Consider the following 17,663-nt stretch of genomic DNA (forward strand, 5'->3'; position numbering starts at 1 on the left):
GACAAAACGTTAAGTTAGATTAATATTATATATCTACTATATGAGTCAACATTATGTTGTAGATGATAGGTTGAATTATAAGTGGTAATGTTTAATCACATGATTAATTGAGAAGTATTCAATGTGTGTTAATGTTCGAATATTAAGTAATCATTCGAGATAGACAATAAAATTACAAATAAATTCATTTAATAAATGACTTGTTTAATTTATAACATAATTAAACAAATAATAGTACAAAATAAAATTCGCAACTAGAATTGATATAACTATGCGAACAAGGTACCCATTGACTTGCGATGTTTGCTCTTTATCACCCTTCTCTTTTATAATGGGTTGAAGGTTTTTACCCATCTTAATTAGTTGATGGATGTAGCTTTGATTGATATTTCTAATTAATAGTTTGTGTAATTTTCAACAAAAAAAACTATTCGAAGCAATAATTAAGAAAACCTATTTCTTTTACCCATCTTTTATAATATGTCTTTTATAACTGTCGAAGCACATTTATTTATTTTCAATAATATCATTTTGATGCGTTCAAAAATTTTGCATCAAATAAATTATCTTAAACTGATAATTAATGAACCAATTTTTTCAATAAACCGATCTGAATGATCCCAAAATATTTTTGTGCATCAAAGAAAACTTATTATATCATAATAGGGTTAGAGACTTCTTATTTATAAACAATGTTCTAAAAAGCGCTAGGCGGTAGGCGGGCGGCGACCCAGCGCCTAGCGCCTAGACGGTTTTTTTAAAAAAACCTAAATAATAAATAACTTGAAATATTCATAAGTTTTACTATCAAATATAATTTTTATTTCTTATGTTTTTCAATTTTTGTACGAAACTCCTAGGCGTTTTTTTTTTAAACCTAAATAATAAATAAATTTGAATAGTAATGAGTTTTACTATAAAATATAATTTTTATGTCTTATTTTTTTAATTTTTGTACGAAACTCTTATAAAATTTTAATAATAATAACAACAACATAAATATTAATAGATATCAAGTCTTCATATGTAATATGAGATTAATTAATTTTGTGCTTGACTTTATTTTATGCGCTTCTTCTTTCTTTTTGTGTTTGTTTCTCGCTTCGCGTCTCTCTTTTAGTTTTTTATTTTTAATTTTTTTAAATAAAAAATAGTAACCACCTAGGCGGATTTCTGCCAACCTAGGCGGCGCCCGCGGGAGATTAGGTGGGTAACGCCTAGAGGCATAGCCTGTCAAGAAAGTGAGACGGTGGACAACCGCCTAGCGCCTAGGCGGGTCTAGGCGGCGCCTTTTGGAACACTGTTTATAAGAAAAGAGTCTCAGTCCATGACTCATATAGAATCTTTAATGTATAAGAAAACTAGATCCATGCAATATTCGGATATATCTCTAAAATATAAATAAATCTATGATATGGTTTTTTTTCATATCATCAATACTACCTCCTGAAAAGAAACGACGAGTGAAATGATGAAGGAAATTTGAAGTGGTTGACTTTATATTTTAGAACATGTAAGACAATATTATGGTTGCTTGTAATTTTTTTTGAGCGTTCGTGACAGAGTGAACTTACATGGTGCCGAGAATGTCGGGCTTTGAGGGAGGCCACGGGCCCCCGAGTGACGTGGTCTTACACGTTTTCGAACTAGTCGGGCTTTTGAGGGAGGCCACGAGTGGCGTGAGCTTACACGTTGCTGAACTGGTCGGGCTTTTGAGGGAGGCCACGAGTGACGTGTGCTTACACATTGCCAAACTGGTCGGGATTTTGTGGTTTGCCAAGCTGTGTTGGGCTTATAAAGTGTCAAGTCGTAAATTGAGCCTTATTGTTAGATTGTATACCCGATATGATATAATTGGGTCTTATTGCGAGATTGCATGCCCAATATCGTAGAATAAGGTCTTACTGCTAGATTTCATGTCTAATATAATAGAATATGACCTTATAGCAAGATTGCATGCCCAATATCTGTTAAAAAAACACAAACAAAAATACAAAATAATAGAAGTCCAGCAAATCTAATCATAAGAAAACAAACATATAACTTTGGTAATAAGAGAGGTTTTAAAAAAGATAGTAAAATTTTAAAATAAAAACTTATATAATTTAATGTCAAGATAAGAGTAATTGAAATACTTATATCTCATTTCGTCGATGACATGACTTTGAATATATGACAAAACATCATATTTTATTATTTAACCAAAGAAACGAATTAAAACAGTAACCAACCACGATCTCCACCACTCAGTATGAGTTTCCTAATGTCATGAACATATGGTATAAATTTTGAATCAATCCAACGGTTATATTTTATGTAATCGCTTTTTCAAAAATCTTTCACAGTAATCATGCGAGAAGGACAATAGATTATGTTCGATCGTGTATATCCAAGACTAGAAGCTTCCAATCACCATTCAGAATTTGCGTCACGATAATTAAAATCCATGGTATAAATTTCAAAGCAATCCAACGGCTGTATCTACCGCAATCATTTTTTCAAGAAGGTCGCACAGAAATCATGGGAGAAGAACAACAGACCATGCTCGGCCACAAATACCTGCGTCTACATGCATTCAATAAAGATCTCCACCATTCAGAAGTTGCAACATGATGTTCCAAACACACGGTGTAAATTTGCGTAATTTCAATGGTTAGATCTTTCACAAGAGCCTATTCAAGAATACCGCATAGAAACTGTACGAGAAGAGCAGCCTCTGTTGGGCGGTCAAAATCTCGCCTCACAATTCAAAATCTCCACCGTTCAGATACTAGATAACATAATCATCAATATGTATACCAAATTTTAACCCGATCCGATGGTTCAATGTTTCAGAACTGCTTTCGCACGGTGGCTGCAGATGTGTAGGATTATGTTAAAATTCAAAAATTCTTTCTTCTCTTTTCCGTTCTTGAGTCAACCGTGAAGAGTAATCATGAGTTTAGTTTTCGTTCCCACAAACGACGCCAATTGATGCGTTCAAAAATATTGAATCAACTAAATTACCTCAAATCGGTAATGAATGAACCAATTTCTTCAATAAATCGAGTCGAGTGATCCCAAAATATTTCTGTGTATCAAATAAAACTTATTAGATGACTTTGCCCGAAGGCGAAGCCACTCTGAAGATCAAGTCAGTGTCGGATTCAATAGAAAATGTATGAAAAATGTATAGAAAATACATATATGAGATGTATAAGAGCGTGTAAAAGATAAAAAAAAAACATGTAGAATGGTTTAAGAGCGTGTAGAAGACATATAAAAGCATGTAAAAAATATACACCATAATAAGGGTTAGAGACCCCTTATTTATTGGAAGAGAGTCGCAGTTCATATAAAATATGTAGTGACCCGCACCGTGATCACCTACTAATCAAAAGCTTAAGCATGCATTTAACTTAATAAAATAAATCAGAAATTAAACAGTGGAAAACTTAAATAACAATAAAATATTGATTACAACCATATCGAATAAAACCAGTGTATTAACCCAAATACAACTGAAACAAAAGCCTAGACAATAACCCTGCTGGTCCTCCATCGTCTAAGCTCTCCTGGAACCACCCGCCTCATCCAGCCGCAGACCTGCCCCATGGAATAGAGTGTCCAGATACAACAAAGTACGGGACGTGACCATTATAAGCTCAGTACAAGAGTATGAGTATACGGTGTTATGTGTGCATGTATGCAAGTGAACTGGGTACCAAGACTCTCAGGTCAAGAAACTAGCTCATAGACCGGGCCCAGGTTATATAGCACGCTGCGCCGTCGCATCAGGAGGTGGCTCATATACCCAGTAGATAATGGTGACCTGATACTAGTACATATGTCCAACCATAAAGGTGAACTGGCACAAGACTTACGTATCCAACCATCCATAAACTCATAGGATGAGCGCCCTACTACAGGATACCTCTAAGGTAAAAGCTCAATATGCTCATGTATGCAACATACAGTCATGACATGCTGTATATAAAGACATATAAAACATGCAATCACATAATCTATGGAAACACATAATACATGCATACTCAATCTGGATATCTCGAATAATACTTCCGTACCTCAAAAACTAGGCAAACTAGACCAGCACTATGTCCAAGCCTACAGTCCGCACTACAATGCAAAGTACTCGTGCATTACCACTTTATTCTAAAAGTCTCAACTACGCTATAGCATACTCCCTATTTACTATAAGGAGCCAGAGCTATACCTGCGTCCGTCGTCAGCCCACTGATGACGATTGCCCCAGAACTTGGGCACTACTCCGCAGCAACCCTGGAGCACCTCACCAACCTCCGGACCAAGCCTAAGAAGGCTGGAATCACCCCTAAAACTCCTAGAATGCTCTAAAATCGAGAGAGAAAGATAGGAATTGGTGTGAAGAAATGAGGCCCTCGGATGGTCTATTTATAGGCCACGATCGGAAGCTCCGATTGTAGGATCGGAAGCTCCGATCTCCACCTGCAGCTACGTGTTCAATCCTCGAAGACACTTGACACTGGACAGGGATCGGAAGCTCCGAACTGGTTCGGAAGCTCCGATCACACCGCTTCTTCCGAACTATTTTCAGGTGCTTCCGAACTGGTTTTGAACCCCCGGGACCCACCCTACTATTTTTGGACGTTTTGGATCTGATTTTCCACTTATTTTTACCAAATAAGAACTCCTTAAACATGTTTTGACACTTTTAAAATTATATGTCATTTTCTAACATGTTTAAAATCACTTAATCTTGTAAAAATGGAACCGGACTACTACAAAATCTTTAATGTATAAGGCAACTAGATCCATGCAAAATTCTGATATATCTCTAAAATATAAATAAATATATGATAAGATTTTTATCATATAATCACATTTCAATTTTCCATGAGGACCATGTAACTGATGATTTAATCGTAAAATGTGAAATATTTTTTTCATCCATTAAAAAAAAGGAATGTTATCATGAATTTTGGCGGAAAATTTCTACTCGGCTTATGGCTATTTAGACATGGATGTCTATATACAAACATGTAAACTTGATGATTGAATTAGAGGCTTCGAGCATTTGAATTTGTTGACGTGTAATTGTCTCACATCAGTTCGATAAAGTTATCCAAAGTTCAATAAGACAATCATCTCATTTGAACTAGTTTTTGGGATTGAGCTGAGTTGAAATCCATTCTATTTAATATGACATCAGAGCTCAGACCTATCATTTATGCAGGCCCGGATCTTTAATGTAATTAATGAGGCAAGTGTCTCAGGCCCAACAAATTTTGGGGCACCAAATTTTTTTTAAAAATCATTAATATGATAGTCAACCCATTTTAAATAATCCCATAAATTTAATAATCCTCTTTCTTTCCAAAGTCTAAATGAGCCAACATCATCCAATCTTTATTTTCACCAAGAATACGACAAAATTCAGATTTCAGAAGCGAGAAAAAAACACACACAAGAGAGCATCGGCCGATTTGGAGGCAATAGTGGAGGACCGCTTCTCTGGGCTTCAAAAATCAAGCGTTCCGGCGGGCATCGAACGCAGTCCGGGATATCTCCGACGCCGCCGTGAAGCTATTGCCCAACAATGGACCACCCATGGCAACAAGCACCACCTCGTGACTCGTGTGAAGCCGTGAGCTGTGGTCTGTGTATGTGTCTCACTATCTCTTTTAAATTTTAATGCATTTGTTGGTGAATGGTGAGTCATTAGTCATTAGTGATTAGTATGGGTATGATTTCATCATTTCAATCACGTCAATGTTCATTATGTTTGAAATTATTAAATTTTATTTATTTAATTTTTTAATTCATAATCATGGGGAATCACTTCGTAGATTTATGTGCTCATTGATTCATTCAAATTGGGTCTTTCAATTTTATATTTTGGACGATTTCATTTGGCTTCCTGAGAGTGTCGTGTCATTGTAATTTGTATTTAGAATTATGATTATGATTTTTTTTTTCTGTATTTAGAAGTGAAATTATTTCAATCTATTGATTTCTGAATTGTCAATGCAGATTAGTATTTGGGGTTTAACTTAAGCATGCCTCCTATAAGAAAACAGTTGTCTGGAGCAGATCAATGTTTACTTATAACATATTGTTTTTGATGATTTATTTTTTATAAAATTTATTTCTAGAATTCATATTACAAACACTATTCTTTCTATATGAATATTTGGCTTCGAGGGCACCATTTTTTGTGCTCGCCTCAGGCCTTAAAATCTCAGGTCCGACACTGCGTTTATGTGTAGGACTGCCCATAGTTATGCCACCCATTAATGTCCCCACGCTTCAGTCATTTCATTATTGGATATGAGTGGGGGGTGTGTTGGTGCGTTAATTGTCCCACACTGGTTGGGTGAAATTCCTGGAAGTTTTATGTATAGACTCGGACAATCCTCTCCTCTTAATTTATAACTGTTCGGGTTGAGTTAAATCAAAGTGCAAATCTTAACATAATTTTATGCCTAGGGATTTTGCTAAGATGAAACGACCAAGTTTCGCATAATAAATTAGAAATGTACATGTAATATCCAATCATTTGATTCTTAAAGATATTCAAACTTGAAAGTAAATATTTTATATATTTAGAGTTATTTGCACCAACCACCCCTGTAAAATATTGAAAATGCACACTTCTTCCATGTGAAATTTTAATAGGCATCTTCAACCCTAACCTTTTAAAAAATTAGCACACTCGCCCCTTCAGACGAGTGCTTGTTGCCCACGCGCCCCTCATGCGACCGAGCAAAGATTTTGATTTTTTTTTTCACCAAATATCCATATAAATATTAAAAATGCATATTTGACCCCTGTGAAAATAATTTTTAAATCTATTCAACCCATAATACATAATTTTTATTAAAATATAATTATAAAATATTTAGAAAACATTTTTCATTTTATTAATTTATTTTAAATTTATTATGATTATATAAGTGTTTTTTAAAAAATATTATTATTTTATCTTGTTATCATTATTTTATTAAACTTTCTTCTTGTTTTCAACTTTTTCATTAAAAATGCATTCATAAACGAGATTTAAATATCTAAAATACCAAAATATTAAATCAAAATGATAAGTGAATGATAAGTACCAAACATTTTTAATTTTATTTATTTTTATTTTAAATTTTAAATTTTAAATTAATTTATTTTTAAATAAAATTATTACTTTATTTCGTTATCATTATTTTATCAAATCACTTCGTGTTTTCAACTTCTTCATTAAACATGATTCATAAATAAAGATTTAAATATCTAAAAATACCAAAATATTGAACCAAATGATAAGTTCATGAATATTACCTTTTCGCTTTAGAATTATATTAGCATGTTATTTTTTTATTATTTATTAAAAATTGTGCAATTCATATTCTCGAAAAATTTAAATTTTGGTTCAATAATATATAGTCCTAAATCGAAAAAACAATATGTTTGAACTTATCAGTTTAGTTCAATATTTTGGTACTTGAAATTATTTAAATACTTGTTTATGAATGCATGTTTAATGAAAAAATTGGAAATATGAAGTGAATTTAATAAAATAATGATAACAGGATAAAATAATAATATTTTTTAGAAAATAATTAATTAATGATAATAAATTTAAAATAAAAAATAAAAAATAATAAAACAAAAAATGTTTTCTAAATATTTATAATTGTATTTTATTAAAAATTGTGTATTATGAGTTGAATAGATTTAAAAATTATTTTTATAGGGGTCAAATATGCATTTTTAATATTTCACATGGGTATTTGGTGCAAAAAAATATCAAAATCTTTGCCCAGTCGCATAAAGGGCGCGTGCGCAACAATGACTCATCTGAAGGCACGAGTGTGCTAATTTTTTAAAATATTAGGGTTGATGCATATTAAAATTTCACAGGGGAAAAATGTGCATTTTTAATATTTCACAGGAGTGGTTGGTACAAATAACTCTATATATTTACCAATAAATAAAAATAACCTCTAGTCTATGTTACTTTATTTTGGCATGCATCTTTTTCTTTTAAATTTTATTTTTTTAGAATGTCCTTTATCTTTTTTTTTTTTTCAAATAAACAACTACTATGGTCCTCCCTACACAATGGATACTATTTTGTCCCAAGTTTTAAACAATGTCTCACTTAGCATAAAAAAAAAGACTTTCATTTCCCCAAAATGTTACTTAATTCATGGTTTACGATCAAATTTACTCCATTTTCTAAAAAATATATGATTTAAATTAAAATATTAGAATCAGTAAAAATATTAAAATTTTAGAAAATTATAAATTAAGATAGTGTTTGCAACCTCTAAAATAAGTAATTTCATTAGAAACATAAAAAATCCAAAATTTAATAATAATTAGAAGTATCAAATAACTGACGTATTATATAATTAAAATTGAAAAATTACAATTTCCCCAACTAGAAAATTCAAAATTGCAGTCATATATTGATCCAATAAACTTGAAAGCTTATTTAAAAAAAAAAAAAACTTGAAAGCTGAATGGTCAAAGTGGAAAAATAATACTACAAGGTACATTCTTTCTGCCTCCGGCGCAGTCAGTATCTTTTGCCTCCGGCGCCGTCGCTGCTTAGGGTTTTTGATTGCATTACCTTTTCCGTTTATCATCTTATTGATTATCCGTGTTCCAGTTCCATCTCTGCTAAAAGATCTTACATAAAGTCGTGAAGAGAAGAGGAAATGGTGAGAGGATTGCTGGGGAAGCTCGCTAGTCGCTCTCTGTCCGTCGCCGGAAAATGGCAGCAGCAGCAGCTCCGCCGTCTCAATATTCACGAATATCAGGTACACTTCCTCAATATCCCGCCCGCGCCTGTTGGGAGATTATGAATTCGTTTCTCGTTTTAAGCTTGATCTGCTTCGAGGTTTGTCTTGTTGGAATGGTGCGTAGTAAATTTTTTGTCTGAAATAATTTTGTTTAGCTATTCCATTTCCTAGACTGGTTTCCGAATATGTCGTCGTGGTTCCGTTTCTGAGATTGCTTTTACTCTTCTCTTTGTGACTTGCACAAATGCGAACACTTGGATTTAATAGAGTGGGGTGCGGCCGATTGAATATGTTTTGGAGGTCCAAATTGCATTTTTATAATGACAAGTACAATAGCTTGATTTTTTTTGTTTAAAAAAAAAATTGATGGAGCATTTGCCATATTAAACCTGGTGAAAGGTGAGACGCCTCGTGACTTGTACAATATGTAGGGTTTTATGGATGCATGATGCGTTACTGATTTTATGAATATAAGAGCCGTATTTTTTCTATATTCAGGTTAATCATTTATTTTCTGAGCATTTGTGGTACTGTGCATTCCATTAGTTAGTTTACCTATTGTGTAAATGATATCAGGGAGCTGAATTGATGGGCAAACATGGGATTAATGTTCCGAAAGGTGTGGCAGTTGGCTCAGCTGATGAGGTCAAGAAGGCAATACGCGACATGTTCTCCAACCAAAGTGAGGTGCGCATACCAAATCCTTATCCTTGTTCTTCTTACGCAAACGTGTTATTTATTGTTTGAAAGTGGGTTAACATATAAAAAATGATGGCTTCTAATTGCTTCAATCAGGTTTTCGGATAATATGTGATTAGAAGAGGCAAATACCTGTTTTTTTGTGATATAGGTGGTGGTGAAGTCCCAGATCCTTGCTGGTGGCAGAGGGCTGGGAACATTTAAAAGTGGTCTCCAAGGAGGAGTACATATTGTGAAGACTGAACAGGTTGAAGAAATAGCTGGTATGAGGACAATATGTTTTGAGTTATTAATGGATGTTAATTTCAGAATGTTAAGTTATGCATTGGCAGCTACTTACGCATTGTTTAACTTCTTGCATCTTGAGATATGTTTGGGGGAAATGTTAAGTTATTTGAGGTATGAAAGTAACGTATCTTGCATAAGTTGTGGATGCTGCATTCCACCACTTTTTTTACAAATTCTTCAAGAAACTGTATCAGGGATGAAGTTGTTGTAGGTTCGTCTATTAAGGGTTTTTTTTTTCCCCAAAATTTTTTAAGTTTTCTTTTATGTAACTCGTGCATGTGAGATAGTCCTTGAGTTTCGGTCACAGAACACATTTTTCATCTGCAACCAATAAATTTGTTTGAATGCAGCAACTGCAAAACTGTCTCAAAAGATTTACTCGTGTGGCTCGCTGTAGTGACATCCCATTTCCAATCCATGTTTTTACAGGGAAAATGCTTGGACAGATACTTGTAACTAAACAAACAGGTTCCCAAGGAAAGATTGTCAGCAAGGTTCGTCTTTAAAATTTCTTCATAACTTCTTATTAAGAAACATGTAATGGTACATGTTAGCATCACATGCTGGAAGATTATCAGAGGCTACAAGCCTACAATTTGCATCTTCATATTTCAAGCATATCATTGTTATCATCGTAGTTCAGCGCTTCTTTCTGTTAACATCAGTTGTAAATTTATTTCTTGTTGTCAGAACTCAATTTCAAATTTCAATGGAGGTTTTTTGTTTTAACAATCAAATTTTCTCTAGAGACCATCTCATTTCTTATCTCTATTAACCATTGTCTCATTATTTTTTCAGAGTTTGAAAATATATTTTATTATTTTTTCAAAACATTTACTGGACAAAACTAGTCAGCTGAGTAAATCTTGAACTTATTTTAGTTTTGATGTGATCTTTCCTCTGATCTAGCTGATGTTTGAATCAGTTTAATGGTAATGTGCACCTGTATGTAGTATTACAAAGGCTCCTTTTGTCAAATATTCGTTAGCAATAATTAGTAGGAATAAGGTTTATTTATCAGTGGGAGATCATATATGGCATGATTTTGGCGTTTCAGTATTTATTTTTATCTTCCGTTTGCTGCTTACTTGAAACTTGGCTGCATACTTTCCACTAATAAGGTTTATTTATCAGTGGGAGATCATATATGGCATGATTTTGGCTTTTCAGTATTTATTTTTATCTTCCGTTTGCTGCTTACTTGAAACTTGGCTGCACACTTTTATAAGTGTGATATTGTATTTGCCTGTATTATAAAACATTGGAAACTATGTATTTTTAACTTTGTGGGTGTGTTGTATTTCTGAAGAAATTGTTTTATGCTCTGTTTTTCTTCTTCTACTTAAGCTTGCAGTATTAGTGTTAGTGGCAGTTTCTTGTCCACTGAGTGAACGTTTTATAAGATTATGAGTTAGTGGATGATAAGTAAATCAAAACTTTTCTTGTTTGCAGGTTTATTTGTGCGAGAAGTTGTCGCTTGTCAATGAGATGTACTTTGCCATTACTCTTGATCGTAAATCTGCTGGTCCTGTAAGTTCCTGCGTGTGATAGTCTGATAGATCTTGCTTTTCTTTTTAATAATTCCAGTGTGATCCTTTACTGTTTAATTACTTGCATTCATGGTGCCAGTCAACCATTCAATCTTTTATAGATTTTGGAGGATTTTGGAGTTGTATTGACGCTGGAGTTTCTTGTCAATTTCAGAACCACGTAGAATTTTTAGCTCAGAAAGCAGAAAACTTATCTTACATTGCTGGATAATGATTGTAATTTTATTGGAACAATTTATGTATATTTGTATATTATTAGTAGTCTGCTGTATGCATCGATTCCCTTTCCATGCAACTTTGATGATGTTTGTTGCAAATAGAGGATGTGGACTCAAGTGAATCCATAGTTGGTGCATTAATGTGCTGAGCTGTACACTGAAATCGATTTTTTGCAGCTTATTATTGCCTGTAAAAAAGGAGGTACCAGTATTGAAGATCTTGCTGAGAAACATCCAGAATTGATAATAAAGGTTAATACCTTAATTTATTATGATATCTGGCTTTGTCGTGGAGAGTTGCTTTCTGGATCTGATTTCACACATTAATATTGAACTTTTTTGTTCTTCCCTGAACCAGGTACCTATTGATGTTTTCACAGGGATCACTGATGAAGATGCCGCCAAGGTAGTTGATGGGTTGTCTCCCAAGGTGGCTGATAGGACTGCTTCAATTGAACAAGTGAAGAAGATATATGAACTTTTCTGTAAATCCGACTGCACTCTGTTGGAGGTGATTGAGTTAAATTCCTCTTTTGTCAATTGTTCTATTTTAGTGTTATAATATGGTTTACATGCCTCTAGATTTATAATGCTGTCACCTTGTATGAACTTCCTTTTATATCTACCTTTGAGTCATCAATTTTTAAGCAGATCAATCCCATTGCTGAGACTGCTGATAACCAGTTGGTAGCAGCTGATGCTAAACTCAACTTTGATGATAATGCTGCTTTCCGTCAGAAAGAAATATTTTCTCTGCGGGATCCCACCCAAGAGGATCCTCGAGAGGTGTTACCCAACATCTTTTCTCTAACTTGCGGGCTTATTACATTTAGTACAATGAAGCAAATGGATATTCATACATTGTCTTATTCATTTCATATTGCTCTGTTTTATCAGGTTTCTGCAGCAAAGGCCGACTTAAATTACATTGGTTTGGATGGGGAAATAGGTTGCATGGTGAATGGTGCTGGATTGGCCATGGCTACCATGGATATTATTAAGCTACATGGAGGAACTCCTGCCAATTTTCTTGATGTTGGTGGAAATGCCTCTGAAGGCCAGGTGAGAGCGGATATATTTATTGTTCAATTTATGGTGGATTTCTTTTGGTTTTGAATTGGTGGCAAATTAGACATATATATCTTCGATTGTGATGATTGGTTTTCAGTCATTTAATTATGAGACTGTAGTTTCAGAATTTCGACAAATTGTACAATTTTCATGGCTGCCATCCCTTAGTGTTTTAATTCTTACGCGACGATAAAGTTGACCACTTGAGTTGATTATCTTTGACAGGTCGTGGAGGCTTTTAAAATTTTGACTTCAGATGAGAAAGTGAAAGCTATTCTTGTCAACATTTTTGGAGGAATAATGAAATGTGATGTGATAGCCAGTGGAATTGTCAATGCTGCTAAACAGGTAAACACTTGTGTTGATTGGGGTTTCCGTTGGAGATATTACTTATTTGTACAACCCTGGATCTAAAATTATGTTACTTGCCTCTTTGCTTTGCTTTCCACTTGGGCCTCTCTTTGACAAATATTTGACGTATTAACGTACGTTTTCACCTTTTTTTGTATGCTGTTTAAGAAAGAGCCTGTGTTTGTAGCAATTACACCTCCAAATGTGAAAGTTGAAAAAGTCGCGATTAACTTTTCTTGATACACACATCCCCATAAAAGTTTTTTGTCCGGCTGCTATTTAACTTTTCCGTCATTGATTAGATCATCACAATTTTTATGAATTCTTATGCTTCTATTCAAGGTTCAACTGAAAGTACCAGTAGTTGTACGTCTCGAAGGCACCAATGTTGACCAGGGAAAAAGAATTCTGAAGGTGAATTTCAAAACTCATCTCAAGTGTTCCATGTAAATGATCTGACAAAACTTTGCTTTTTCTTCCGAATATTCGTGTTTGTAGGAAAGTGGAATGGCTTTGATTACTGCTGAAGATCTGGATGATGCAGCTGAGAAAGCAGTCAAGGCCTCAGCTACTTGAAGACATTTTTTGTAAATTTGCCTGAATCATGAGAGGTCGCTCCTTTTCCCATAGCATTTTGGAGTTAAAATCCTTATATATACATTTAATCATCGTCTTGTGAGATGCACTGATTAGGCTTTCAAGTAGGATATACGCTCCATTGATGAATGGAGATGGATTTTACTGTTCTTGATTTCATGTTTAGGAGTCCTGGTATTTGGATGTACTGGCAGCATTTGGTGTGGGAAAAACTTTTGACAACTTTTCCCCCTTTTTAATTTTGATAATAAACTGTCAATGAGTGAATTTCCTGCTCTCTTTTGGTTAGTTGGTTTGTTTTTTATTTTTTATTTCCCTGGAATGCTATCAAATAATCATCTTAAAATGTGAATTAAAAATGTTTCGAATTATATACCGCATACTACCGTTGCAGGAATGAAGCCAACCTCAGTATAAAGAGGTGAATAGGGCCAACAAATAACAAGCAATAAGTTACGCCCGAAGGACCTAACACATGCGTTCTGATGTCTAGTGTCAACCGATCCTCTCATTACCGTAATGTTAGGTGAAAGATCTAACTTGAATTTGGTCAGAAAATTTTAGAATAAGATTAAACTTCAAGCAAAGTTCTCGTCGTGGATTATGTTTTTTGCATTTAATAGGCTTTCCCTTTTGTCAAGGACTCTGCTAGTCTAGTCGAGATACAGTATGCAGTTGATTGAATAGTTATCATTGGATTAACACCAACTGCAGTAGGGAGCACACTTCCATCACACACGAAAAGTCCCCTGGCTTCCCAACATTCCCCATTTTCGTCAACTGCACCTTCTTCCTCATTTGCACCCATTCGACAGCTGCCCATTTGGTGAGCAGAGCAATAGATTGTCCAGCATTCTGAACGAGAACGTGGCCCTCCAACTGCAGTAACCATGTCAAGAAATTCTTCCAAATCCTCACTATTGGTCCCTTTGCACATGATTCTCTGCCCATCACTTCTAAAAGTGCCTACTTCAACTGCTCCTGCACCAGTAAGAATTCTTAATGCCTGCCTCAATCCTATCTTAAGATTCTCCTTGTCAAGTTCACTCATCCTGTAATCTATTATTCCTTGTTTTTTCACCTCCCCCGAACCTTGATCTCTGGCTAATGCAAATAGAATGGCTGTTCTACCATATTTTGTCATCCTTTCCGCCATGTATTGCCTTGAAACCCAAGGGATTAGCGAGGCAAATGATGCCGGTCCAAGTGCTGCAGCTTCAACTATAGCTTGAGTGCTTGATTCTTTAGTTACCACTTTATGTACTGAAGTGATGATTCCTCCCTCGAAGCTTTTACCCTTCAATTCAGCCAAAGAATCGGGAAAATATCCCCAAACAAATGAAACAGGGTGAAGATGAAGATTCTTTCCAATGTTCTTGTTCTCCAGACCACTTGATATTAACAAAGGTGGAGTCAAGAGAGAACCACCGGCTGAAATCGTCACTCTTGCCTCAATGTGAAGCTTCTTTCTGATATTCTTACTCTCAGAGCTTGCGATCACTCCAAGGCATCGTTTTTTAACAGTTCCACTATCGTCACTTGTCAACACGAAAGTCTCTGCCTTACATCCAGATAGGATAACCGCACCTTTTCTGACTGCATCAACAAGCCAAGTTGAATCGGTACCCTTTTTATCCCCTTTTCTGCAGCCATAACCACAAGAACCACAGTAATGATTCTCCGAAGAATTTCTTGGTACTGGATCAACTTTTAGTCCAAGATTTTCGCACCCTTTTCTAATTACTTGGTTTTGAAACCCTTCTTCTGCACAATTCTGTGTGACACCAATCTTCTCACATACAAAGTCCATAGCAGATTGATATTCAAGTGTACTGAAGAGAGGAACCTTGTTCTTTGTGGACCATTCTTTGAGAACATGATCAGGAGTTCTTATACAGGCAGACCAGTTTATACTCGAACCTCCTCCGACTGTTGATCCTGCCATGACCATAACTTTCCCGTCTTTAGTTGTTAGCATCCCACCCGATTCATATAATTCGGCCAATGACGGCCCTTCAAGACCCGAGTAATCTTGTGGAACAAAGTAGTGACCTTTCTCAAGAATGATTACTTTCTGACCCGAGTTTGCGAGAACCGACGCTGCAACCCCTCCTCCACAGCCGGAACCAACAATCACCACATCACATTTGATCTTGAATGAATCATCGTTATCCTCAACAACGTCTATTCCTTTTTGGATTAGGGCGTCTTTTAGTGAAGATTCATCTTCATTGATCATTTCAATTATGCCCTTTTCAAGTGGCCTTTCCTTCTTGTTTTCACTCAAAGTTTCAATTGCTTCTACTTCATATCCAATTGCTTCCCATGCTGGATTTTTCAAGCTTTCATCGGTCTGCAATGTATTTATTTTTATGCAAGAAGGAATTAAATTCAATGAAGAAGTTCAAAATGTACCAATGATGGATAAGACATCCTTCCAACTAATGTTGCAGAAAACACAAATTAACACCCAATTAAAATTCCTTTAAAAATTTGTTTGTTTCTTCTTCTTTACACAATTCATAGCTAGGTGTTGGTATCACTTTCTCATATGCACATTTAAAATAATAAATATAAATATTATTTGAGTCCATTTTCCGAGTTTTTCTGGGAGAAATAATTTATAAAAAACCAAGAACATGAGCAGCAATGGAATCAAGATAAAAGTAGGAACTAGTTTAGAAGTATTACCCTAGAGAAGAAGACGAAGAGGCAGACGATTTTTAGCAGCAGGAAGGATATTTTCAAAGGTATCAGAAAAGTCTCTTTGGACCATCTCTGAAGCACAATTTCTCTCTTCTCCAAAGATAATTCAGAGAAGTTGTGCACAAATGGCCATTTCCAGTCGATACAAATACGCCCACAGAGCAAAAATGTTCCCAATCTACTTGACAGAAACTTCAAAACCAAGCCCACGATGAACACAGCTTTAGGAATCCCTCTTTTCACCAGCAACTCTGCTATCTATTATTACTCAGATGAAACTAAATCAATGAATATAAAACAAAAATTCGCCAAAAATGACTGAAACGAATGCAAGGCAATAAACAATCATCTGCAATATGTTCTACGTTTGCTAATTTGCCACACATTCAAAAGACAAAACGATGGTTCCAAGAATGGAGAGAAGATTTCTTATCTTGACCAATTCAACCAGTGTTTGCTAGTAGTATTTTTCACGTTGTTCAATGTATAGCTCGACTTGAAAATTATACGTCGATCGTTTCAAGTCATTCGATCGACAGATAGAACACGAATCAACTCCTTTTCACGTGACTCCTAAAATAAAATATCTGAAAACAACTAAATCTTGTGGTTCATTGAATACCAAAGAGCTGGTTTTTAATCTTTAGAGATCCATCGTAGTCCAATTAAGACAGTCCCACAAGCAAGATTACATCTTTTGTTTCATCATAATGATTGATCCGACAAGAACTCGGGAACATCATTTATACAATCCTAAAGCAAACATATCAATTAAGGCTCATCAAATCACACACACACACAAACAACATGGCAAAAACCAGACCAAGAAAAGGGATGAAAGATCAAGGAGGAAAGCAAGAGAAGACCAAAAAAAGGAAAGGAAACTCCATGAATTTGACCTCGTGAGGGCCTGAAGAATGGCAAAAGTTGGTGACGTCATCATCATCAACTTTGGGGAGAGGGGGAATGAGTGTTTGACAGATGGCAGAGAGTGATTGGATCTGAGATGGGGAGAAGCCATGGCTGTACTCTTCCTCCCTTGTGCTTCCTCCCTTCAACAAGGGATGAGGCTTGGAAACATCAATCTTCATGCCTTATGGTTGTTTATTATTACTATCTCTTCTGTCTTCTTCTTCTTCTTCTTCAGTTTTATATAGAGCAGTATTTTATAATTTATATTTTATAACACACACACATGCATATTAACATATATATAATATATATGTGTGTTTATTTGAAAGAAAGTAATATTATTTTAATGTATGTTACCTGTCACTCTCGTGATGCAAAATTCCAAGATCTGTCATTTACCAATTCCTACTGCCATTCTTATGGTCCTCTTTTGAATACTTTTTCCCGAAAAATGGAAAGGTTGGTATGAATGTATATGATGCTCTTTTGTTAAGAAAATT

At 34.9% G+C, this 17,663-nt stretch overlaps 2 protein-coding genes across 2 annotated transcripts; one reads left to right on the forward strand and one right to left on the reverse strand.

Moving 5' to 3' along the window:
- The first annotated feature begins 8,435 nt into the window (after nucleotides 1-8,435).
- On the forward strand, nucleotides 8,436-13,814 carry LOC140887681 (succinate--CoA ligase [ADP-forming] subunit beta, mitochondrial). The gene is made up of 13 exons (XM_073295103.1): nucleotides 8,436-8,519; nucleotides 8,639-8,789; nucleotides 9,348-9,458; nucleotides 9,622-9,733; nucleotides 10,188-10,252; nucleotides 11,211-11,288; nucleotides 11,704-11,778; nucleotides 11,885-12,037; nucleotides 12,178-12,312; nucleotides 12,424-12,588; nucleotides 12,823-12,945; nucleotides 13,291-13,362; nucleotides 13,447-13,814. Exons 2-13 carry the CDS (start codon nucleotides 8,688-8,690, stop codon nucleotides 13,522-13,524), a joined length of 1,269 nt encoding a protein of 422 aa, XP_073151204.1. The 5' UTR covers nucleotides 8,436-8,519; nucleotides 8,639-8,687; the 3' UTR covers nucleotides 13,525-13,814.
- Nucleotides 13,815-14,023: 209 nt separating this feature from the next.
- LOC140887924 (long-chain-alcohol oxidase FAO2-like) lies at nucleotides 14,024-17,415 on the reverse strand. Its single transcript, XM_073295526.1, has 3 exons — nucleotides 17,151-17,415; nucleotides 16,237-16,509; nucleotides 14,024-15,898 (listed from the first exon to the last, which is right to left on the reverse strand). The coding sequence occupies exons 1-3, from the start codon at nucleotides 17,340-17,342 to the stop codon at nucleotides 14,162-14,164; spliced, it is 2,202 nt and encodes a 733-aa protein (XP_073151627.1). The 5' UTR covers nucleotides 17,343-17,415; the 3' UTR covers nucleotides 14,024-14,161.
- Between the last annotated feature and the right edge of the window lie 248 nt (nucleotides 17,416-17,663).

This window comes from Henckelia pumila, chromosome 3 (assembly GCF_033568475.1).
Source record: "Henckelia pumila isolate YLH828 chromosome 3, ASM3356847v2, whole genome shotgun sequence".
Lineage (NCBI taxonomy): Eukaryota > Viridiplantae > Streptophyta > Magnoliopsida > Lamiales > Gesneriaceae > Henckelia > Henckelia pumila.

Excerpts from the sequence above, each read along its gene's own strand:
- LOC140887681 (XM_073295103.1), top strand. The coding sequence starts at position 8,688 with ATGGTGAGAGGATTGCTGGGGAAGCTCGCTAGTCGCTCTCTGTCCGTC. Across the intron at positions 9,459-9,621 it reads TGTTCTCCAACCAAAGTGAG|GTGGTGGTGAAGTCCCAGAT; the intron begins GTGCGCATACCA and ends TTTGTGATATAG. Across the intron at positions 13,363-13,446 it reads AGGGAAAAAGAATTCTGAAG|GAAAGTGGAATGGCTTTGAT; the intron begins GTGAATTTCAAA and ends TCGTGTTTGTAG.
- LOC140887924 (XM_073295526.1), bottom strand. The coding sequence starts at position 17,342 with ATGAAGATTGATGTTTCCAAGCCTCATCCCTTGTTGAAGGGAGGAAGC. Across the intron at positions 16,510-17,150 it reads ATTCTTCAGGCCCTCACGAG|ATAGCAGAGTTGCTGGTGAA; the intron begins GTCAAATTCATG and ends GAGTAATAATAG. Across the intron at positions 15,899-16,236 it reads TCTTCGTCTTCTTCTCTAGG|ACCGATGAAAGCTTGAAAAA; the intron begins GTAATACTTCTA and ends AATACATTGCAG.